The 23,151-nt window shown below is 50.1% G+C and overlaps 2 protein-coding genes across 4 annotated transcripts in view; one reads left to right on the forward strand and one right to left on the reverse strand.

Annotated features, from left to right (window-relative positions):
- On the forward strand, nt 1-15,960 carry Rabep2 (rabaptin, RAB GTPase binding effector protein 2). Of its 3 annotated transcripts, none has more exons than XM_028764299.1 (13): nt 1-426; nt 828-1,037; nt 5,874-6,031; nt 8,719-8,829; nt 8,912-9,256; nt 10,215-10,313; nt 10,401-10,499; nt 12,709-12,864; nt 14,209-14,386; nt 14,494-14,505; nt 14,600-14,655; nt 14,881-14,997; nt 15,327-15,960. In XM_028764299.1, exons 1-13 carry the CDS (start codon nt 402-404, stop codon nt 15,405-15,407), a joined length of 1,647 nt encoding a protein of 548 aa, XP_028620132.1. In that variant the 5' UTR covers nt 1-401; the 3' UTR covers nt 15,408-15,960. The 3 variants fall into 3 exon arrangements, with proteins under 3 accessions (XP_028620132.1, XP_028620130.1, XP_028620131.1); XM_028764297.1 differs by having other exon boundaries at nt 5-426; nt 15,358-15,960; XM_028764298.1 differs by having other exon boundaries at nt 6-426; nt 10,218-10,313; nt 15,358-15,960.
- Atp2a1 (ATPase sarcoplasmic/endoplasmic reticulum Ca2+ transporting 1) overlaps nt 15,919-23,151 on the reverse strand; it is a 17,523-nt gene continuing 10,290 nt past the window's right edge. Inside the window, exons 12-23 of the mRNA XM_028764296.1 lie at nt 22,909-23,040; nt 20,387-20,512; nt 20,066-20,284; nt 18,582-18,917; nt 18,209-18,429; nt 17,910-18,112; nt 17,650-17,735; nt 17,431-17,564; nt 17,172-17,289; nt 16,903-17,020; nt 16,582-16,623; nt 15,919-16,186 (exon numbers count right to left, since the gene is read on the reverse strand). Of these exons, the coding sequence (XP_028620129.1) occupies nt 16,619-16,623; nt 16,903-17,020; nt 17,172-17,289; nt 17,431-17,564; nt 17,650-17,735; nt 17,910-18,112; nt 18,209-18,429; nt 18,582-18,917; nt 20,066-20,284; nt 20,387-20,512; nt 22,909-23,040 (1,698 nt within the window). The 3' untranslated portion in view covers nt 15,919-16,186; nt 16,582-16,618. The remainder of the gene's footprint in view (nt 16,187-16,581; nt 16,624-16,902; nt 17,021-17,171; nt 17,290-17,430; nt 17,565-17,649; nt 17,736-17,909; nt 18,113-18,208; nt 18,430-18,581; nt 18,918-20,065; nt 20,285-20,386; nt 20,513-22,908; nt 23,041-23,151) is intronic.

Below are 23,151 nucleotides of genomic sequence, written 5' to 3' on the forward strand. Positions count from 1 at the left end.
GAGCCGGGTTATGGCGGAAGGGCGGCCGGGCGGAGGGAAGGGGGAGGCCGCGCGCTGCGTCCTCCAGGACTAAGGCCAGGCGTTCCAGGAGGTGGCCTCGAGCGGAGCCTCAGAAGACTCAGGCACCAAAGAAGACCCCCACAGACCCGAAGCCCTCGGAACTTCCAAGGAAAGAGGGAGCGCGGGGGCGGTCCCACGCGGCCGCATGAAAGGCGGGACCCAAGCCCGGCGTCCACTGGAACGCATTCGGCGTCTCTTGACCATACCGCCCCCCCCAACCCCCGCGGCCCCTGCAGACCCGATCCGGAAACAGCCGAGCGGATCCGGAAACAGCCGAGCGGACCCGGAAGCGGGAGTGCCATCTCCAGTGAGTGCGGGAATCCGCCGTTTGGACTGAGACGATGGCAGCTGCGCCAGCAGCCCTAGGTGAGAACCAGCGGCACGGGCGGCCAGGGATCGGTGCGGGAGGGCGCCTCCGTGCACGTGGGGAGTAGGGGGCTGGAGGCGGAACCGAATGCGACTGCGGGCGGCAGTCGGCCAGCGCGAAGGCTGGGAAGGGGGCGGGGCGCGGCGCCCACCGGGGTGGGCGTGGTCTAGGTTGTGGGCGTGGTCGGTAGGTTGGGCAGGTAAGGGGCGAGGCGGGGCCACTGGTAGGGATTGGACAGTCGAGCCAAGTTAGTTGGGACACGGTGAGGGGCAGGGCCAGGTGAGTAGGATGAGACCTATGCAGATGGAGTCTGGGATTGGGTTACTGGACTGCTGGATGGCCTGATGTGTTAGGAGACTGGCGAACTGTGGGAAGAAATCTTGTCACTGTCCCCCCACAGCGCTGGATCCCCAGCCCCAAGAGGAGCAAAAGGATGCATCCGAGTCAAATGAGCTCAGTCAGCTTCGTGCTGAACTGGCCGGTGCACTGGCAGAAATGGAAACCATGAAGGCTGTAGCTGAGGTGAGCGAGAGCACCAAGGCGGAGGCAGTGGCTGCAGTGCAGAGACAGTGCCAAGAGGAGGTGGCTTCCCTGCAGGCCATCCTGAAAGGTGAGGAGCCCGCTCCCAACACACCCACCTTACAGCCTGTCTGCCTGCATCCTTCTAACAGGGAATGCAGGATGCAGAAGGCTTCAAATGAGCTTCAGGTAGGTCAACAGAGAAAAGATAGTGTCCCAGAATCTGAGTACCCCTTTCTGTTTTGCAGAGAAACACCACAAGTGTTGTCAGCAACTCATCAGTCACAGCTAAGTGTAGCAGTCATCTTTACCCATTCCCTCATGGGTGTCATTTCTTGTTCTTGCTGACTTCAGATCAGCCCTGAGTATGAGCCAGAAACTTCTCATTTCCCTGAACCAGCCTCATCTTCGTCTGGGCCTCGAGGCTGGAAACTCAGCCTGTTCTCTCAAACCTTAGTCCTATGGTTTCCTTCTTTCCCAGGCACCCCTACAGCACCCTACACAGATGCACATATCTCCTTCCTTCTCTCCCTTTGTCTCATGGCCTCTGTGGATTGGTAGACACCAGCTTTCTTGGTCCCAGGTCCTCCACCTTTTCCTCTGTCCCCTTTCCTTTGGGCAGAGGTCAGAGTCTCCTTAAGAATGGCAGACCTGAGCTGGGCAGTGGTGGCACACGCCTTTAATCCCAGCACTTGGGAGGCAGAGGCAGGCGGATTTCTGAGTTCGAGGCCAGCCTGGTCTACAGAGTGAGTTCCAGGATGGCCAGGACTACACAGAGAAACCCTGTCTCAAAAAACAAACAAACAAACAAAAAAAGAATGGCAGACCTGCCCTTACTCTGTGTCCCGGCAGTAGTATTTCTATGACTAGGTTTATTGGACTGCTGCCCCAGCCCCTCGAAGATCTCCCTCTATGGTCTGCCCTTGACTGTGGCTTCCATAGTAAGCTGCCTAAAATTCCCTTCCCATCCTACCAGGTGTGGCAGTTTATCTGTTATCCCAGCTCTATGAAGGCTGGAGATTGACGTATCCCCAACAGCTTGCTGGCCAGCCAAATGGAGAGCTCCAAAATCAATAAGATACCCTGTTGCAAAAACTAAGATGGAGCAAATAAGAAAACACCGGTGTATGTGAGTGTGCACACACAAAAGAAAAAGGAACATCCTAAGCTGTAACAGTGACTGCTCGTTATTGAACACTTACCATATGCCAGAAACAGAGCTAAATGCTCTATAGACTAAGCTTTCTTTTCTTTTGAGACATGTCCCAGGCTGGCCTCATACTCTGTATGCAAACAACAACTTCCTCCTCCTCTTATTCTTCCTCCTCCTCCTCTTCTTCTTGAGTGTGTGTGTGTGTTGAGATGTGGGGATGTCATACCATGCCATGGCATACATGTTGGGCCGGAGGACAACCTCTCTTTCCACCTTTCTGTGGGCTCCAGAGATTGAACTCAGTCCTCAGGCTTTCCTGACAAACACCTTTAACCAGTGAACCATGGCCTTGAACTCATGAACTCCCACCTCCAAGTGCTAGGATTAAGGCATGCACTACCACCCTTGGTTTTATGCAATACTGGGACTCTAACCCAGGGCTCTGTGTATGCTTGAGAAACACACTACCAACTGAGCTACATCCCCAGCCAGGATTCAGTTTTTTTGTTTTTACTGGCAGGATCTTACTCTGTAACTGATGCTAGCCTAGAATTCATTTTATAGTCCAGTATGGCCTCAAACTCAAAGGTAAACAAACCTCCTGCTTCACCCTTCCAGGTACCAGCGTTATGGGTAGGAGCCTCCATCCTTGGCTGTGTTTAATCTTCATAACAAAGTTTCTGAGATAGGAGTCATTAGCTGATTGTTTACAGAAAAAGCACACAAACACAGACAGGCTAACTTGCACAGAGCGATATAGCTATATAGAGCAGATAGGAACCCGGGAAGTCTGGCAACCTCTATATCTAATGCTAGTACATGTTAAGTTAATGGGCTGGGGCCAGTGAGATGGCTCTGTAGGCAAAGCCTGATGACTACAACCCCTAGAACCCACAAAGTGAAATGAGAAAGCCAGCTCCCTCCTGCTGGTCTCTGACCTCTATCCATACAGCAGGAACAGCCAAGACCTGAAAATTATTCTCTAACCTCCACATGTGTGATGATCACACACATACACAAATAAAATTAAGTGTGCATGAGCGTGTGTGTGTGTGTGTGAAAGAGAGAGAGAGAGAGAGAGAGAGAGAGAAGAAGGAGAAGAAGGAGAAGAAGAAGAAGAAGAAGAAGAAGAAGAAGAAGAAGAAGAAGAAGAAGAAGAAGAAGTTGTTTTTTGTTTTGTTTTGCTTTTTCGAGACAGGGATTCTCTGTGTAGTCTTTGCTGTCCTGGAACTCCATCTGGAGACTAGGCTAGCCTGGAATTCAGAGATCTGCCTGCCTCTGCCTCCAGAGTGCTAGGATTAAAGGTGTGCACTAACACTCTTTGGCAGAAACAAAATAATTTTTTAAATTTTATTATATTTAGTGTGTGTGTGTGTCCCTGACAGAGGACAACTTGTAGGGGTTTCTTTTACTGAGTGGATCTTAGAGATGGAACTCAGATTTTTGGTCTTGGCAGCAAGCACCTTTATCTACTGGGCCATCTTACCAGCCCATAAATAAATCCAAAATAAGTAAATGAACTAGACATGGTGGTGCACTCCTTTGAGTACTTGGGCAGTAGAGGCAAGGGGGTATCTGTGAATTCCAGGCCAGCCTGAGTAATCGCTCGCTGTATCTACAGAGGTATTACCATGATCAAATATTGATTATTCCAGACACAGTAATAGGAATAGATACTAGATCTTCAGCCTTTATACAAATAACTGGGCAATTTGTGTTTCTGCAGATCAGATTTTTTTCATTTTTTTCTGTATGTATTTGTATAAGTTGTGTGCGCACACATGTGCCTGTGTGTGTGCGCGCGCATATATGTATGTGTGTGTATATATATGTATGTATGTACGTACGTATGTATGTACGTATGTATGTATATATGTATTTGTGACAGGGTCTCTTACTGAGTCTGGAGCTCAGCATTGAGCTAGGCTGACTGGCCAGCAAGCCTGTGTCTGCCTCCTCACCCCTGGGACTACAGGCACATGCTGCTGTGCATGTTTATTTGTTTTAACCTTTATTTCTATTTTATGTGTCTGGGTGTTTTGCCTGAACGTATGTCTGTGCCTGCAGAGGTCACAAAGGGTGTTGGATCCTTTGGAACTTGAGTTATAGGTGGTTGTGAGCAGCTATGTGGATGCTGGGAATTGAACCCCAAGTTCTCTAGAGAAGCAGCCTCTGAGCTTGGTTTTTTAATATGGTGCCTGGGATTTGCACAAAGTGAGCACTTTACCATCTGAGCCAGCTTCCAGCCCTACATTTGTGGTATTTTCCCCTTAGTTTAGTTTAGTTTAGTTTGCTTGATACCAGGTCCCCCCTGTGTAGCACAAGCTAGCCTCAGTTCTGTAATCTTCCCGTTGCAGGCTCCCAGGCACTGAGGTGACAGGCCTACCATAATTTTTTTTGTTTTGTTTTTTTGATGCAGAGTCTTTCTACATAGCCCTAACTGTCCTGAAATTGGCTCACAGAAATCCCCCTGCCTCTGGCTCCTGAGTGCTGGAGGCTGGCTTTCTGCTACCACAATTGATTCTTCAATTGTATGATTTACCCCTGTGTAAGTCACAGAGAAAGTGACAGCAGCCATAAGAATTGCAGCTTGCTGGGTGGTGACAGTGTATACCATTGGTCACAGCACTCAGGAGGCAGAGGCAGCGTTGTCTAGAGGGCAAGTTCCAGGACAACCAGACCTGTACAGAGAAACCATGTCTCAAAAAAAAAAATCTAGCTCATACTGCAACCAGTGTCTGCAGTTCCTGTCATAGGCTTTGTAAGCAGGGGCTTGAACTGTATTCGACATGTCTTAGGGTCCAGGTCTTGTTTCAGCCATAAAAGCAAGTAGAATATCACACTGTTCTGAGAGAGGGGAGTGCCATTTGGGGATCCAAGATACTATCCATCAACCAGATGTTGGCTATTTGGAAACTGTCAGTGACCAGTCTGCCCAACTTGACTATCTTACAAATCATTTTTTTTTAGTCAGCTCTCCCATTCACTCCAAACGTCAGGCTGCGTCTCAAGGTATTCAGCCTGTCCTTGGTGTCTACCGTGCCAAGGCTAACCATAATGGTCACTTTCTTTGTCAGGGTCACCTCCTAGCAATGTAGAAGACTCATATTTGAGTGAATGTGCTACGGGTGATTTGAAAGGAACGCTTTCAGTTTTCTCTCCTGCACACACCTGAGAGATCTCCTGCTAAGGGACTTTTTTCTACTTGGGTTGTGGGGAATCTTAGTTTGTTTTGTGTTTGCTGTACTTGGACAAAGTGGATTGTTTTTGTTCTTGGCCCTTATGATGTATTGCTTCCTTTGGTTTTACTAATAACAAGGCCTCGGGCAGTGGTTGCTCACATCTTTAATCCCAGGATTCAGGAGGCCAGCCTGGTCTGTAGAGCAAAGTTCCAGGGCAGCCAGGCTATACCAAGGAGGGGGGGACCCCCAAAAAACAAAACCCAAACCAAACAAACAAAAATTTAAAAAAGTATAATAGCAGGACCTTATACTTGCCTGTTTTTAGTAAAACTATCCTGTGGTCAGTTCTTCAGTTGCGGTATATCGGAACAACATATTGTCCAGTTGGTCCTTATTGTATGCCAGATGTTTGACATCTTCCATATGTCCTCTTATTTCGTCGTCAAACACTCAGAGTCATGCACTCCCTTTTGCTACTGAGGACCCTAGTGCAAGAGGTGCCAGGGTCTTGCCTGGAGCTCAGCATGATAACTACTGCAGTTGATCACCTTGGAGAGAGCAGGCACCAAGTACCCACCCTTCCTGCCCACAGACTCCATCAGCAGCTACGAGACCCAAATTGCAGCCCTGAAACAGGAGCGGCAGCAGCAGCAACAGGAGTCCGAGGAGAAGGAGCGAGAGCTGGGCCACCTCAAACAGCTGCTGGCCCGGGCACACCCTTTGGACTCCTTGGAGAAGCAGATGGAAAAGGTTGGGGTGGGATGGCCTGCCCTATCCCTGGGGTTTAAAATGATAGTGATTGTTGTCTCATAGCCTGTCATTGGACACAGTAATGATTCTGGGTAGAACACAGAGCCTCCCCACTGTTGAGAGCTTAGCAGGATCCTTGCTAGAAGCGACTAAGTTTATTTACCTCTAGAAACAAGGTCAGTCTTGCAGAGGAAGGAAAGTAACCTTTTCTGTGCTAGACACTGTGCTGAGTGCTCACAAGTGTAAACTGTCTTGTTCTCTACCCCTGTGATATAAGGCTTTCTTAACACTCATTAGTCACAATAGGAAGCTGGGTGTTGTCGTGACTGGTACTGGTAGTCCCAGCTAGTTGGGAGGCTGAGGCAGGAGGATGGCTTGAGACCAGGGCTTCAAGACAGCCTGGATAACATAGAAAGATCCTTAGTGTTCATCTCCCTGCCCCATTCCTCCCCTGCCCCCTTCTCATTGAGACAGGATCTTGCTATGTAGTCGAGGCTGGCTTTGAACTTGGCAAAAGCCTCCTGCTTCAGCTCCTGAGTGCTGGTATTTATAGGAGTGCACATCTATAGCCAGCTAGAAACCTGGAAAAATTTGTGAGTGTGTATGTGTGTGTACATGCATGTAAAAATGCAAGCTTATTTTTTTCATGTGTCCTAGGCAAGCAAGCACTCTTTATTTTTTTTTTAATACCTGCACATTATAGTGCATATCTATAATTCCAGCACTGGGAAATCTGGGCAGAAGAATTATTATGGGTTTAAGGCTAGCCTAAGGGTACGTAGTAATACCCTATCTCAAAGACAATAAAAAGAATTAAATTCTAGGGTGCATATATTTCCATATGTTCCCTCTTATTAGCAGTATGTGCTCTTACCTTATTTGATCTCACAGAAGCTCTGTGAGGTAGGTATTTAATTAGAACCCAAGGAAACAATAGCTAAAGTAAAGTTCCTGCCTATGAAAACAGAGATCCAACAGGAGCCTAGGGGCTAGGGCGGTGGTTCAGTAGCTAGAGAGGTTGACTAGCATGTACGAAGCCCTGGGTTCAAGCCCAGCACTTCAGAAAGCCGGGCATGGTGACACATGCCTACAATTGGAGCATTGTGGAGGAAGAAGGATCAGAAACCCAAGCTCAAGGCCAGCTTGGGATGTGAGATCCCACCTCAAAAATCAAAACAAAACCAGGGCCAGGAAAGGAAGGCTTTGCCGTGCAGCTTCCACTAGAAGGTGCTGTTTGCTGGTTTGGATGCTGGCTGTCCCGCACTCTCCTAGGCTGTGTGTATTTTGCCTGTGCACCGCATGTGTGTCCCAGGACTTCAGATGGCTTATCCTGTCTGTGACACATGGAGTGTTAACTTGGCTTTTCTAAGGAGAGTTTGGGGGAATTGAGAGGTTGAAATGGAATTGGTTGAGAAAGATGATAACAGATGAAGCATGACTGGCTGTTGCCTAGAGACGTGGCAGGGGCAGGACCGCTTTTTGTTTTGTTTTTACTTTTTTTTTTACTGACCCCATGCAGGATCCCGAGCTTGAAAGGAGACAACCAAGACATGGTTAGGGTTTTTTTTTATGGTTAGGTTTTTTTTTTTATGGTTAGGACAGGAGAAAGGGAAGTTGTATCAGCTAAGCCTTATGATTGGGATGGAGAAGGGGAAAGCCTGTCGGGTACTGGCTGCATGGGACTGGAAACCTAAATCATTAGCGGTTTAAATAAGATAGAAGTTGTGTGTGTGTGTGGGGGGGGAGTTGTTGTTGTTGTTTTCCCTTCTTCTTCTTTAAAGTCCAGACCAATAAAACAGTTCAGCAAGTCATTGAAAACCCAGGCTTCTGGGACTGGAGAGGTGACCCAGCAGCTAAGAGCACTTGCTGCTTTTCCAGAGGATCCAGGTTCAGTTCCCTGCACTTACTTGGTGGCTCACAACTGTCTGTAACTGTAGTTCCAGAGGATCAGCTGCCCCCTTCTGCCTTCTGAGGGCACCAGATATGCACGCAGTGTGTGTATATATACCAGCCAAACATGCATATGCATAAGATAAAAAATTTATTTTTATTTTTTTTTTTAAAAAGAAGAGAAATTTAAGCTCCTGTATTGCTGTTTGACTGTAGCCGGTAGGTTGCCTCATGGTCCAAGATGATGGCTTGAATGTCCAGCAATCATATCCACATTCCAGCCAGCAGGATGGTATAAAGAAAGACACACCTTCGTATAAGGAGAAGGTCTATAAATTGAGCACGTGTTTACATCTCATTAGCTAGAGCTAAGTCATATGATCACTCTTAGTTTCAGAGCAGCTGAGGGGTGTAGATGGTATTGGAAAACTGAAACCATTTTCAACTGTGCCCAGTTTAAAAAAAAAATCTAAGGTCCTATGATATAAAAAGATGCATGTTGAAGGCCAGGGAGGTACTGGGGTAGATTTGCCCAAAACACTTCTGTACATTTATGAAATTCTCAAAGAATAAGTGAGAACATTTTTAAGCAATGGATGTTGGAGTGGAATTTTATGAAGAATAAGAGGACAGGAGGAAGCTAGTCCTGGCCTTGGCTCCTTTCCCTGGAAGCACTTAGAGTGCGTGTGATCTGGAGTCTTGAATGGGTGGGCATAACCTTCAGGGAGGATGAGAACAGTTATTGGCCATCTCTCTCGACGGAGGGGCTGTCAGCTTCCCAACGCCCATCCCTCCAGGCTCATGAAGACTCAGAGAAGCTTCGGGAGATTGTGTTGCCCATGGAACAAGAGATTGCAGAGCTGAAGGTGAAGCTGCTGAGGGCGGAAGAGCTAATCCAAGAGATCCAGGTGAGGGGTGGCCAGCGGTGCTGAGGGAAGGAGGGGTGCCCAGGACACAGACCCCTAGCTTCTTCCCTGCAATCTTCCCTAGAGACGACCAAGGCATCCTGCCTCCCTGCATGGCTCCACAGAGCTGCTTCCACTATCAAGGAATCCCTCACCTCCACTGGAACCCTTGGAGGAGCCAAGCGGAGACGCAGGCCCAGCTGCCGAGGCCTTTGCCCACAACTGTGATGACAGTGCCTCCATCTCTTCCTTCTCCCTCGGTGGGGCTGCCAGTAGTGCCTCCCTTCGAGGCCCCCAAGGCCTCAGCCCTGAGCAGGAAGAGACAGCTTCTCTGGTGTCTACTGGCACTCTGGTCCCTGAGGGCATCTACCTTCCCCCTCCTGGGTACCAGCTTGTTCCAGATAGCCAGTGGGAGCAACTGCAGGGAGAGGTGAGTGGGTTGGGCTAGGGCCTGTGGACGTTCCTGCCTCCCTGGATAGCGCTTGCACTAAAGCTACAGCGGAGAGGCTGGCGGGAGGGAGAGAGGTCCCCTCCCAGCAAAGGAACTTGGGAAGGGCATGCATGGGGTGCTGTAGAGATAGTTACGGTGAGAAATGTCGAGAGCAAAACTGAAAGGGGGTGGGGATGTGGCTCCGTGGCACTTGCCTAGCCTGTGCAAGACCCTGAGTTCAGTCCCCAGCAGGGGCCTCGAGGGGGAATGGATTGCAACTAGCCCAGAAGTTAACTGCTGTAGAAATTATTTAATCCTGACCCCGGTGTTTCTACCCCACCTTTGACCCTTTAGTTCCTGGATAAAAGACACGCATAGCTTTCTTATTTACAATAAGCCTTAAACAGCACAAGAGCTGGGTGGTTACCTACCCTCTGTGCTATTAGAATCTACTTTTCAGTCTATAACCCCGAGTCATTACTTACTGCTTGCTGTGTTTCATCTGGGCTGCTCTTAACTCCAATTGGCCAGCCCTCAGGGCCATGATCTTACGGCTCACCTCACCCATGGCTGCTTCTCCTTCTTCCTCCTGCACCTTCTTCTCTTTCCCCGTGGTTCTTCTCAGAACCCAAACCTGGGAAACCTAAACCCCACCTATGTCTCTTCTGCCCAGCTATTGGCTGTTGGCATCTTTATTCACCAATCAGAAATAATTCGGGGGCAGGGTCATTTAGGTTTAGGGCAGGCTCCAGGTCTGGGGGAGGGCCACTCTTAGCATCACAATACATAGTAAAAGATAAAACCTCGCCAGATAGCAGCAGAGATGGAGAGTAGAAAATGTATCTCTCCATGTTTCCGCTCTGGAGGAGCAGCAGGGCCTCCTGAGGGATGGGTAGGGAAGAAGAGTAGGTACGATCCCTGTCAGCAGAGCTGAAAAGTAAGTGAGGTCCGGGTCCAGCAGGGGAGGCAGCTGCAGAGAGAACTGGAAAGAGTCAGCCGAGAGCGGGATGAGCTGCAGGAAGGACTGAGGCAGAGCAACGAGGACTGTGCCAAGCAGGTGAGTTCAGCCTCAGTGCCAGCCTGGCCCGCAGCATCCCCAGGCCTCCAGCTGCTTCCCTCTCCTTTCACCTTCTTTCCTCCTCAGATGCAGGTGCTCCTGGCCCAGGTCCAGAACTCAGAGCAGCTGCTCCGAACTCTACAAGGAACAGTGAGCCAGGCCCAAGAGCGTGTGCAGCTGCAGATGGTGAGTGGGCCTGCGGTGAGAGGAAGGGTCAGGACCACTAGGGGCCCAGAGGGCATGGAAAGGCAGCATATCAGTCCTGCCTTCCCCCACCCCCATCCAGCTGCTCTCACTAGGTGAGTGAAGATTTTGGGGGTGGCCTGACTGGCCAGAGCTGTGTAATCTTGATCTAACCCCACAACCTTAAAGTATGCTCCCTACCGCCTATGAACTGAGCTACTGAGTCTAGTCTGTAGAATCAGAAGAGCTGAAAGCATAGCGACTCTGAGCAGTCCCACTCTGGAGTGTGCAAGGGCCGTGTGGTCAGACATCTGATTTTAAAGAGAAGCCAGAGATCTGGAAATGTGTTTATTGCCTCCCAGTTTTAAAGCACTTAAAAAAGCATGTTTCAGGGGCTAGCAAGCTGGCTCAGGTGGGTAAGAGCACTTGCCACCAAGCCTGATGACCTGAGTTTGATCTCCAGGACCCATGTGGGAAGAGAGAACTGACTCAGCAGGTTGTCCTCTGACCTCCACATGTGCTTGTGTGTACACACGTACACATTCAATGTCAGGTGTGAGCCCTGTGGGCAGGAGTTTGAGACAGGAGGATTATGAGCTTGAGGTTAGCTTGGACTATAGCAAGGTGATACATTACATAGTAAACACACACACCATAGTGCATGGGTACCCACACACATACACATAATAAAATATATATTAAAAACACATTGCAGAACTGCGCTTGCCTGGCATTCATAAAGCCCTGGGTTCAATCTCCAGCCCGTTATTAACTGCCAGGCATGGCAGCACATGCATGTAATCCCAGTACTCAGGAGGATGGGGAGGCAGAAGGGCCTAGAGAAATAGCTCAAAGAAATATGGAAAAATAGAACATTTGCTGGGGACTGGTGAGACAGCTCAGCAGTTAAGAGCACTGACTGTTCTTCCAGAGGTCCTGAGTTCAATTCCAAGCAACCACATGGTGGTTCACAACCATCTGTAACGGGATCCAATGCCCTCTTCTGACATGTAACCTGAGTCCAGTTCCCAGGGAGAACTTTAGTGATGGCTCACATCTATCTGTAACTCCAGTTTCAGGGGATCCAATGCCCTCTTGTGGCTTCCTCAGGTGCCAGTACACACATGCTGCACATACTACATGCAGGCAAACGTTCATGCTCATACTCATAAATTTTAAAACTTTTTTTAAAAATTAAAAAAAAAAAAAGAAAAGTTGTTTAAAGTTTTCCTTGACTGCCCAATGGGTTTGAGGCCTGGGCTAAAAAACAAAAGATGTGTTGCTGGGTTGAGAGATGGCTTGGTGGTTAAGAGCACTGACTGCTCTTCCAGAGGTCCTGAGTTCAATTCCCTGCAACCACATGGTGGCTCATGACCGTCTGTAATGGAATCCGATGCCCTCTTCTGGTGTGTCTGAAGATAGCTACAGTGTACTGATATATACATTAAATAATACATCTTTTTAAAAAAAAAAAATGTGTTGCTGCCAGAGGTAGCACGTACCTACCTGTCCCAGCACTCAGAAGGCTGAGCCCAGAAGATCCCCTTCAAGCCAGCCAAGGCCACACAGTGAGACTCTGTCTCAAAGCAGGTGGATATGAGGTGGGGGAGTGCAGCTGGAGAGATGGCTGAGTACCTAAAAGCACTGGCTGTTCTTTTCACAGGACCCAGGTTTAGTTCTTAGCACCCATGTGGCAGCTAACAACCATCTGTAACTACAGTTGCAAGAGATCTGACATCCCCTTCTTGCCTCCATGAGCACCAGGCACACATGTGATGTTTGGATACATATACATATATATAGGCAAACACTCATGAACATGAAACAAATCTTTAAAAAAAAAATGCCATCTAAATGAAATACCCAAATGGGCTGAAGCTGCTAGTGTGTCCACAGAGACAGAATCTGAAGAGCTTAGAGCCAGAGAGGGCAATAAAGAGTCTCTTCTTGAACCAGTCAGTGATGGTACATACCCTTAATCCCAGCATTCAGGAAGCAGAGGCAGGTGGATCTCTGAGTTTGAGGCTAGCCTGGTCTACATAGTGAGTTCCAGGATAGCCAGGACTACACAAAGAAATCCCACCTCAAAAAAAAGTTTTGTTTCTTTTTTTTCTCAGCAGATCAGGAGGTCAGGGGTTTGTAGATGTCAGTCTAGCTAGCCATGGGACTAGAGACCCCCATCCAATTACCTTGTGCTTTGGACTCTCCCTAGGCAGAACTGGCCACTTCTCACAAGTGCCTGAGCCAAGAGGTTAAAAGACTGAATGAAGAAAATCAAGGGCTCAGGGCTGAGCAGCTGCCATCCTCCACCCTTCAGGGCTCAGAGCAGCAAGAGGACCAGGATGAGGCCCTGCCAAACTCCGTACAGGTAAATGGCACCAAAAGCCTAGTGTCAACAGCCTGTGGCTATCTCCTCTCCAAGGAGACCCAAGAACAGACCCTGCCTCTCTTTTATTAGCTATAGCTAATACTTACTTTCTTCATCTGATGAATAGAACCGTAATGTCTTCTCAGGATTGGCATGAAGAATTAAAAAGTGCTGGCCAAAGTGAAGGGGACAGTGGTTATGTTTGCCATTTTTACTACACCCTTGCTGCCCATATGGTCCCCACTGCTGGGGATAGCCACTGTACCACACATGCTGGACAGGCACTGTGCACTTGAACCATATTTTGATCCCTTGACTTTTTTGAGACAGGGTCTCTGCAACAGGCTGGCTTGAGTGTGGGGTCACAGGTGGCCTGCTCGCCACCACACAGCTGTTCGCTGTTTCTCAGCAGCGTTGGATCCTGAAGATTGAGTTCCTCGGAGTCTTTGAACCTGTCCTCCATGATGGACACTGTTGTTTATATATAAATAATCTGTTCATAAACTAGTAGGTCACCTAGTTCTTCTTCTACCCTGAGGGTTATCGCCGACAGCCACTCCAATGTGACCCTGTGTCTTTGATTTCTCACTTTCCCATTCTTGTTTGTTTGGTTGGTTTGTTGAGATCCTTTCCTATAGTCCAAGCAGTTTGGAATGTATGCCTGGGACTCCTTAAATGTCAGATTGTCCCGCTTCAACCTCAGGAGTGCTGGGATTACAGGCCCACACTACCATTTCTCCTCAGGTGTTTGGTTGGTTGGTTGGTTGGTTGATTGGTTTGGTGTGGGGTGTTTGTCTGTTTGTTTGCTTGCTTGCTTGTTTTTAGACAGAGTTTCTTTGTGTAACCCTGGGTGTCCTAGAACTTATTCTGTAGACCAGACCTGCCTTGAAGTCAGACATCCACCTGCCATTGAGTCCTGAGTGCTGGGACTGAAAGTGTGGGCCACCGCCTGGCACTGTCCTCAGTTTTTACATAGTGCTGGAGATCAACCCTGGGGCCTTATGCAAGGAAGCACTCTATCCACCGAGCCACATCCCCCATCCTCCATACCCCTTTCTTACTTGAGTTTTCATTACATGCATAATGGAGAGTTTAACTTGTTTGGAAGCTTATAGGTATTCTGGAACTTTCTACACTGTTCCTGAAAGTCCTCTATATCATGTGCTAGTCGTAGTCTCCCATTCCTTTATCCCCCTGTAAATCCACAGCTTGCCTTCCTCTCTGACTGTGGTATTTGCTGTTTTAACTCCCTTCTCCCTCCCCCTTTTCACACTCTCCACCTGGCCAGTGGTTCCTGCTCTCCCCATCTGCCCTGCTCCCAGCAGGCCCCTGTGTTTCTTGCAGGAGCTACATCTGCTGATACAGCACACCAGGCAGCAGGCCCGGGCCCGGCAGCAAGCACAGGAGCATGAGGCTGAGCGCCTGCGCATTGAAATTGTGAAGCTTCGGGAGGCACTGGACGAGGAGACAGCAGCCAAGGCCAGTCTGGAGGGACAGCTGAGGGTGCAGCGAGAAGAGACAGGTAAGGGAAGACGACCAAGCTGCCACAGGGCCTCCTGGGTCAGGTATGGGCATCAGGAGAAGGTGCAGTGGAGATCCAGTCTTGACCTCTCTCTCTTACTCCTACAGATGTGCTGGAGGGTGAGTAGGGGTCAGCGCCTTGTAGAGGGTTACCACAGTGGGGCTGGGACCATGTGGGCCTGACTTCCAGTCTCCTTGCGCCTTGACTTCCCAGCCTCCCTGTGCAGCCTGAGATTAGAGACAGAGCGGGTCCAGCAAGAGCAACACAAGGTGAGTGGCCCCGGTGGCCTGGCTTGAGTAATACAGCTATGTGGGTGGCCCCCCTCACACCATGTCTCCCTCAGACCAGGTGACAGGAAGCCCTGCAGCAGCCACCTGGCTCGAGCCAGGGGAGGCCAGAGTCTGGTGGTATTGAAGGGACACGAGTGTGGGACGCCCACCTTCTCATCTAGCCCAAGCTGAGTCAGGCCTCAGTTCCACATCTTGTCCTTGCAGGCCCAGCTCACAGATCTCCTTTCAGAACAGAGAGCCAAGGCATTACGGCTGCAGGCTGAGCTGGAGACCAGTGAACAGGTGCAGAGAGACTTTGTACGGCTGTCCCAGGCCCTACAGGTATGACCCAGCCTTTCCTATCTAGCTGGTATGGCTCTAGGTGACTTGTCCTGGGTCTCACGAGGACAGTCCCTGATTAGGATAGTACCTTCTTCTAGTCTAGCATGGTCTTTCCCCTTGAGCTGTTCCTCAAAAACATGGATGGTCTCTTGCATACCCTGCTGTATGACAGATTCATGCTGTTAGCCGCAGCAATGGTCAGCAACGCTCAGACTTCAAGCCTAGCTCCTGGGACTCATTCCTTCCCTTGACCCCATCTAAACACAGATTGATTCTATGGAGCTGACTTGAGGGACTGGCTGGTCAGGCAGGGACTGTTTCCTCCACAGGGCTTTCCATATCTCCTCCCCAACCACACAGGTACGCCTGGAGCGGATCCGCCAAGCAGAGACACTAGAACAAGTGCGTAGCATCCTGGACGAGGCACCCCTCAGGGACATTAGGGACATTAAAGACTCGTGAGGGGCCAGGCGAGAGGCTTTCCTGCTAGGGAAGCTGCCCCTTTCTCTACCAGAACTGTGAGGCATGGACTGCAGGTCTCAGAATGGAGTCCATCAGCTGCAAACCTGGATGGTGATGTCCCTAGGGCCTCTACTTCCACCCAGGGTGGCTGGCCCTGCCCTCAGGGATGATACCTAGAAAAGGGTCCCAGCCTCCTTCCAGAACCAAAGTACAGGCTGAGCCCTGTGGCTTTCAGGCTGCCACGCTCCCTCATGGATCCAGCTCTTCCACCCTGTCACCTCAGGCCAGCATCCGGTCCCACTCTCTAGCACACCCAGCGTATGGCTAGAAGCTGTTGGATTCAGGGGGCTCCTCACACAGAGGCCCTGGGACACACAGCTGCTTTCTGGACTGTATGACACTAAGGTATTTGTCCATAGGCACCTGAAATAGGCCCCAGGATATAAGGAGGCAAGGCCATACTTTTCTGTCATTTATTTTCAATAAATAAGCAGTCAGCTAGTCAGTTGCCTTGTCCCTGCAAGCCCCATGAGGTCGGGAAGGGGATTTACAAGGTTCGGAGGGACAGCAGATTGCTGAAGGGGATGAGGGGTGGGGAACTTTGTTTATAAACAGAATTGAGGGAGAAGAAGGGTCTGTGCTTCAGCTTTGGCTGAAGATGCGTTGCTATTAGGGTGGGGGAGACAGGGCACAAGGGCTGGTTACTTCCTTCTTTCGTCTTCTGGATCTGGAAGAAGAAAGGCGGGGGATGGAGCAGGTGGGCACAGTGGGAGAGCTGCGTCTCCTTGTGCATCTCCTGCACACTCACCTGGAGGGGCCTATGGGCCCCTTCCCTACTCACCTGTGGTGTGCCAGACCCCAGCCCGCCCCCAGCCACCGCAGCCCCAGCAGCAGAGACAGCCAGCGCGACGCAGCGCAGCCCAGCGGACTGGACGGCCAGGACACAGCCTCACAGCTGCCAGTGCCCACAGTAATGGCACGGCCCTCATGTGGAAGCGGGCAGTGGCAACAGCAGCAGTGGCTCCAGGGAGAGCTGCGAGCGCAAGTGACCGCGGGGGTGCGCATGGGCTGGTGGGCGAGCGGCAGGGCGCAGCAGCTGGGGCAGGGTGGGTAGGGAAATACCTGTGACACGGTTCAAAGACATGGAGGAGGGGGGTGGTTATCCTATGGCCAGAGAGGACAGAGAGAGGCCGTTATCAAGAGGGAAGGAGGCCCTCAGAGCCATAGGGCTGAGCAGGCTGGGGGGAAATCCCACCAGTCAAAGCTGTAGTGGGGAGAGGGCTTGGGCTGTCCTCCCTGGGGACACTGGTCCCACCAGGGCCAAAACGAACTTACCTACCTACCTACAAAGGAAGAGGGGGATGACTTGTGGCGCATGTTCGCGGCGCAGAGGGCAGGGGCTCTGCTCAGTACTGGGTACAAGGAAAAAGGGATGTTCCTTACCCTCCAGATAGTTCCGGGCGATGAACTTGAGAAGCTCGTCTAGCCCGATGACTGGAAGTGAGATCTTGAGGACCATGAGCCACTGGGTAAAGTCCAGGGCCCGGAGCTTGAAGATCATCTGGGAAGAGGACAGCAGGCATCAGGAAAGACAAGTGCTTCCTCAGGAGGAAAGGGGGACCAGGGTGACATGAACTACCACACCCTGTGAGCACCCTGTGGACGCATGCTCTGCATGGGCTCCCTGGGACAGAGGAGGAGTGACAGCTCACCGGCAGGGGGTCGACATAGAGGATGAGGAAGTGGAGGGACATAGACAGGCAGATGGAACCGAGCAGCCAGATGTTCACCCAGGGTGGCATCCGTAGTAGGGACTGGTTCTCAGACAGGCTAGGACAAAGGCCAGGCAGATGGAGGGACAGGGATACAGAGAAAGATGTGATAAGGCAATTTAGAGGGAGAAGAGAGGTGGGGAGAACAAGAGAGCAGACTCAGGAAGGCCGAGGGCCCACCCAAGTGGACAAGACCTACCTGTTGAGAGCATTGCACATCTCGATGGTCACCAACACCGACAAGGCCATGGTCATGGGCTCGGGGGCCTCAAAGACCTCACAGTCCAGGCCATCAAATTCAGGGTTGTGCTCAGTGCACTGCATGAAGTGAGTCTACAAAGAAAGAGACAGAAGCTGAGGTCCACAGAAGCCTTTAACGTTGCCCTCTGAGGGCTCACCTCCGCATCGTCCTCCCTACCAGCTGATGGTAGCTGACGTGAGGCCCATCCTCTGCATACAAGAACCACCAGGCAGCTGCCCCCACAGTGGCTGCACCCACGTATCCTGTGGTGGGAAGAAGAGAGGAGCTGGATCAGGGCTGAGGAGTTAAGTAACAGGAGGACCTCACACAGCTGGAGGCAGCTGGCTAAGGAAGAGGCCCCTTTGGGCACCTTGAATTGGGGAAAGCTGGAATCAGGGACAGGGGCTGAGAAAAGTTGTTGAGTCCCTTTTGCTTACCCCCAATTGCCATGTAGCGGAAAAAGAGCCAGCCACTGATAAGAGGCTCCTTGGGACTCCGGGGAGGGCGGTCCATGATGTCCAGGTCAGGTGGGTTGAATCCCAGGGCAGTAGCAGGGAGCCCATCGGTCACCAGGTTCACCCATAGCAGCTGCACAGGGATCAGGGCCTCAGGCAGCCCCAAGGCTGCTGTCAAGAAGATACTGCCAGAGGAGAGAGGTCATGCATTAATTGGTTTCAAGTCCCATGATCACCCCCTCAGCCCTGTTGTTTTCTGGATGCCTGTCCTGGCTGCTCACCAGACCACCTCGCCCACGTTGGAAGAGATGAGGTAGCGGATGAACTGCTTCATGTTATTGTAGATGGCGCGACCTTCCTCCACGGCAGCCACAATGGTGGAGAAGTTATCATCAGCCAGGACCATCTCGGAGGCTGTCTTAGCCACAGCAGTACCAGATCCCATGGCAATGCCAATCTCGGCCTTCTTCAGAGCAGGGGCATCATTGACACCATCCCCTGTCTGAAGACGGAAAGAGAAAGTGAGAAACTCCAGATTCGAGATACTTTATATTTCCCCTCCCCAGACTCCATGCAGAAACAGAGTCCCTCCCCTCTGGCCATGCATGGGGACACTCAGAACCTTGACCCAGGCAGCCCTCTGGGACTTCTCACCATGGCTGTGATCTCATCATAGGACTGCAGGTACTCCACAATCTTGGACTTATGTGAGGGCTCCACACGAGCGAAGCAGCAGGCGCGTCTGCAGGCCTCCCGCTGCTCAGCCAGGGGCAGGTCATCAAACTCACGGCCAGTGTAGGCACGATCAGCCACTTCCTCATTCTCCGAAAAGATGCCAATTCGTCGGCAGATGGCGATGGCTGTACCTTTGTTGTCACCAGTGATCATGATCACTCTGATCCCAGCATCACGACACAGCTGGATAGAGCCTGTGACCTCCTTGCGGGGTGGATCCAACATGCCCACAACACCAACAAACGTCAGGTCCATCTGGAAAGATGCAGATGGTGACAGGTCAGGGGCGAATTTGGGACAGACAGGAGGAAGTTCAAAGGAAGATTGTTGGCAAAGCTGGGGCCTGCTGCCTTGGGACCTGGTGTTTGACAACAGCAGGATCTTGGAAGCACAGAGCCAGGAAACACTTCTCATTCCTTATATTGCCTGCATATACTGGCAGTGCCAGGGCCTGCTGAATCAGAAAGTGACGGCACTTGAGAAGCAGAGGCAAGTGGATCTCTGTGAATTCGAGGCCAGCCTGGTCTACAAAGCAAGTTTCTGGACAGCCAGAGCTGTTACACAGAGAAACCCTATCTCAAAAGAAAAAAAAAAAAATAGATGCATAGATACAGATAGACAGACTGACTGACTGACTGACTGATTTAAAAAAGGAGAGCTGAACCTGGGTGTGGTAGGTACCCTGTGGTTCTGACACTCAGGAGGTAAAGAGAAGTTCATGAATTTGAGTTCAGGGCCAGCCCCGGCTACATTACAAAACCCTGTCTCAAGAACAACCACAACAAAAAACAAAACAAAGCAAGAAAAGAAAAGGAAAAGCTACATGTTAGCACGGTAGCTTGTGTGTCCTAGCAGAGCCCTCCCTGATCCATCACTCTGAGCACACCCTGTTACCTGGCAGGCCATAATCTCCTTCTATAAATGCAGGCAGTGAGCTTTTGGGGCTGTTCAGAGTCCACAGCAGGAAGTACATCAGTTGCCTCAAAACAAGCTCAGACACTTGGGTGGCAGTGGTTCCCACAGAGTATGGTGAATGCAGACTGGATGCGGGCACAGCTGGGGTGAGCACACCTGCCTGCCCTGGGTTCCAGCCTCAGTACCACACTGGGCAGCACTGGACTAAATGATCTTTCCTTGGCTTTTGTTCCTGTGGTTGTTTTTGAAACAGGGTCTTGCTTGTGAGGCTGGCCTATCTCAGTCTACTGAGGGCCAAGATACCAAATCTGGCTGGGTTAGACGTTTCATGAAACTGTCACCTTAATGTCTTGTGATATGGGGAGCTATAGGACACAGCCATTAATTTGAGGTACTAGGGGATGAGCATCCTGGCAGCAGGCAAGAGGGAGCCACTGGGAAAACTGTCTCAAACAAGTCCTAGGTCAAAAAGACCTTTACTGGCTCACCTCATACTCCATGAACTTGGCTGAGTCATCCAGAACCATTTCCTCCCGTTTGGGAGGTGTGTCCCGGGTGGCCAGTGCCAGGCACCGTAGGGTATCCCGGCCAGTGCCCCACTCCTTGATCACCGACATGATCTTCTCCTTCACAGGGCCTGTCAATGGCACACGGGTTGTGCCAACACGCACATAGTTACAGCGGTCGATGACTCCCTCGGGGGCACCCTAGAAAACCAGAACAGCATTCACAGATCCTTGCCTACCTTCTAGGGTTCAGAGGACGGGCATAGGAAAGGTCCCCAGTGTTAGAAAGAAAAGGTTCCTGACCTTGACAAACATCTTGTTGCCTACAGCAGCCCGTGAAGACTTAGCTGGAGAACAGTAGACAGACATAGACTTCCTGTCTCGGGAAAATTCCAGGGTGAATTCCTTCTTCATTAGTTGTCGGATCACCTGGGAGGTAGAGACCAGATCTCTTTAAAACAACCCCAAAGGATCTATGGCAGAGTAAACCCCACGCTGAGGCTGGGCCTAAAGCAAAGTCTGTTACAGACAAGACAAACATAGAAGTCCGGGACTGGAGCCTACCATTTTGATGGTGGGCTGTTTGATTTTCATTTTTGTAGTGCTAAGGCTAGAATTCATGGCTCATACATGCCAGGCAGGTGCACGACCACTGAGCCACACCCAAAGCTCAAGTGTCCAGTTTAAAGCACGTCAGAAACAAGTGGCTTTGCACGCTGCTGCCCAATAGCACATTCAGTGACCAAAGAAATATACGACCTGCACCTTGGATGCAGTGCCAGTGGGAAATGTAGCCAGCATGGCCAAGACTTTTGAGACAGGGTCTCCAGATTGTCATTGAACTTACTGTAATTCCCCTGCCGGTGTTTCCCAAGCATCTCTATTTAATTTGAATGTAAACGAAATATGGATCATTAGATAGTGTGGGCCTAGTACTGAGGACACAGCGTTAAGTAAGTGAGCACCATGGCCAAGCATGATTTACACCTATAATGCTAGTGCTTGCAGACTAAAGCTGGAGTAGTGCTGCAAGTTCAAGACCAATCCGACCTGTGCGGCACGACTTTATCTCAAAACAAAATGAAAGAAAATAATGACAGCATTGATTTACCAACTACATCGCACATGGGACTAAGGCTCTAGCTCAATGGTAAAGCACCAGCCTAGCACGTGAGAGGCTTGGGGCTCAGTCCCAGAATATCATTCATTCATAGGTAGGTAGGTAGGTAGGTAGGTAGGTAGATAGATAGATAGATGATAGATAGATAGACAGATAGACAGACAGACAGACAGACAGATATACAAGCCCTCCACAAAATCAAATAGAAATAACAAGACTAGAGAGGTGGCAATAAAAACATTTGCCTATCAAGCATGAAGCCTCAAACTTAATCCTTAACACTGAAAAAAAAAAACCATACTTTTGCTTTTCTGAAATATTAAATAAAGCAGAGATGGCTTAGTGGGAAAAGCGTTTGCCACACAACCTGATGACCATGCAAACCGAGTTTGATTCCAGAACCACAGTGAAAGACAAACAATTCCCAAGTCTTCTGACCTTTACATACACAACATAGTACATGCTCCCCGCTACATGTCATACACCCTCACTGCACACAAACACATAACAATAAACAAAGCAGCCATGTTTATCTCACACATACAAGAAGAAAGGATTTTTTTTTTTTTTTTTTTTGGTTTTTTGAGACAGGATTTCTCTGTGTAGCCCGGGCTGTCCTGGAACTCACTCTGTAGACCAGGCTGGCCTCGAACTCAGAAATCCGCCTGCCTCTGCCTCCCAAGCGCTGAGATTAAAGGCGTGCACCACCACTGCCTGGCGGATATTTTTAAATTAATAAAAAAAATTGGTTTTGTAGAGGAAAGAAATACGGCTGGAGGGGTAGCTCAATGGTTGAGAGCACTGGCTGCTCTTCCGAAGGACCCAAGTTCAAATCCCAGCACCCTTATGGCAGCTCACAACTGTCTATAATTCCTGTTCTAGGGGATTTGACACACTCACACAGACATACCGGGAGGCAGAACACTAATGTAAATTAAAAAAAAAAAGGCAGTGGTGGTAGTGTATGCCTTTAATCCCAGCACTCAGGAGAGGAAGGCTACTGAATCTCTGAGCTCAAGGCCAGCCTGGTCTACAGAGTGAGTTTCAGGACAGCTAAGCTACACAGAGAAAACCTTGTCTTGAAAAAAGAAAGAAATGTTTGCATAGCACATGTAAGCTTCTAGATTCCATTTTCTAGGACCAATAACAAAATAGAGAGATGGAGGAAAGCCAGCCATGGAGGTACATACTATTAATGCCAACTCTTGAAGACTGAGGCAGGAGGATGTCAAGAAAGAGAGATGTAGGTAGCATTATACTCAAGAGACCAGCAAGTGGTCACAGCAAGAGCCCAGTGAGTGCCAGCACTGGCCCTGTACCCTGGAGTGGACCTCACCACCCTGTGGGATGAATGGCTGCACAGTTCAGAACCCACACCAAGACCTGAGAGCTGACAGAGACCGACGTGCCGTGGCTAAAGTCAGGGCCAGCACAGCAAGTGACACCATGGCTTCTGCCCAGCTCTGTCCAACCTTGGGTCACAACAAGAAAAAGTGGTCTCCCAGGGTGTTGTAGACAGACAGCACTAACTATATTACTATGGGGAAAGGGGATTGATTTCACCAGACCTCAGCCTGGATTGGAAAAGCAGTGAGTGAAGCCATTGGGGTCCTACCTAGTTGGGGGTCCCAGCACAGACACAAGGTTTTGTCTGTCTGTCAGCCTGGATCTTGGGGCTAGGCCTATGGATGGAGTCCCAACTCACCGAGTTGCAGGCGTTGGCCCGTTCCACTTTAGAGAGGCTTCTCACTTCCGTGTTGAACACATTCATCTTCTCCACCAAGGTGGTGAGGGCTGTCTCCGTGGCCTCACCCACCTTCTCATAGACACCTTTGGTCTGAAATGGACAGAGGAGGAAGAGGAAGTGTGTGCCTTGATTCCCTGTCCCCTGTCCTCAACCAACATGCACATCTTCATCTGGATGGAATAAGAAGAAGCCAACCACTCC

This window comes from Grammomys surdaster, unplaced genomic scaffold, assembly GCF_004785775.1.
Source record: "Grammomys surdaster isolate TR1022 unplaced genomic scaffold, NIH_TR_1.0 142, whole genome shotgun sequence".
NCBI lineage: Eukaryota > Metazoa > Chordata > Mammalia > Rodentia > Muridae > Grammomys > Grammomys surdaster.

What these genes read in the sequence shown, in the direction of transcription:
- Rabep2 (XM_028764297.1), top strand. Translation starts at nt 402, where the DNA reads ATGGCAGCTGCGCCAGCAGCCCTAG. An exon ending in AGCTAATCCAAGAGATCCAG is followed by an intron (nt 8,830 to 8,911) that starts GTGAGGGGTGGC and finishes AATCTTCCCTAG; the next exon opens with AGACGACCAAGGCATCCTGC. An exon ending in ACGAGGACTGTGCCAAGCAG is followed by an intron (nt 10,314 to 10,400) that starts GTGAGTTCAGCC and finishes TTTCCTCCTCAG; the next exon opens with ATGCAGGTGCTCCTGGCCCA.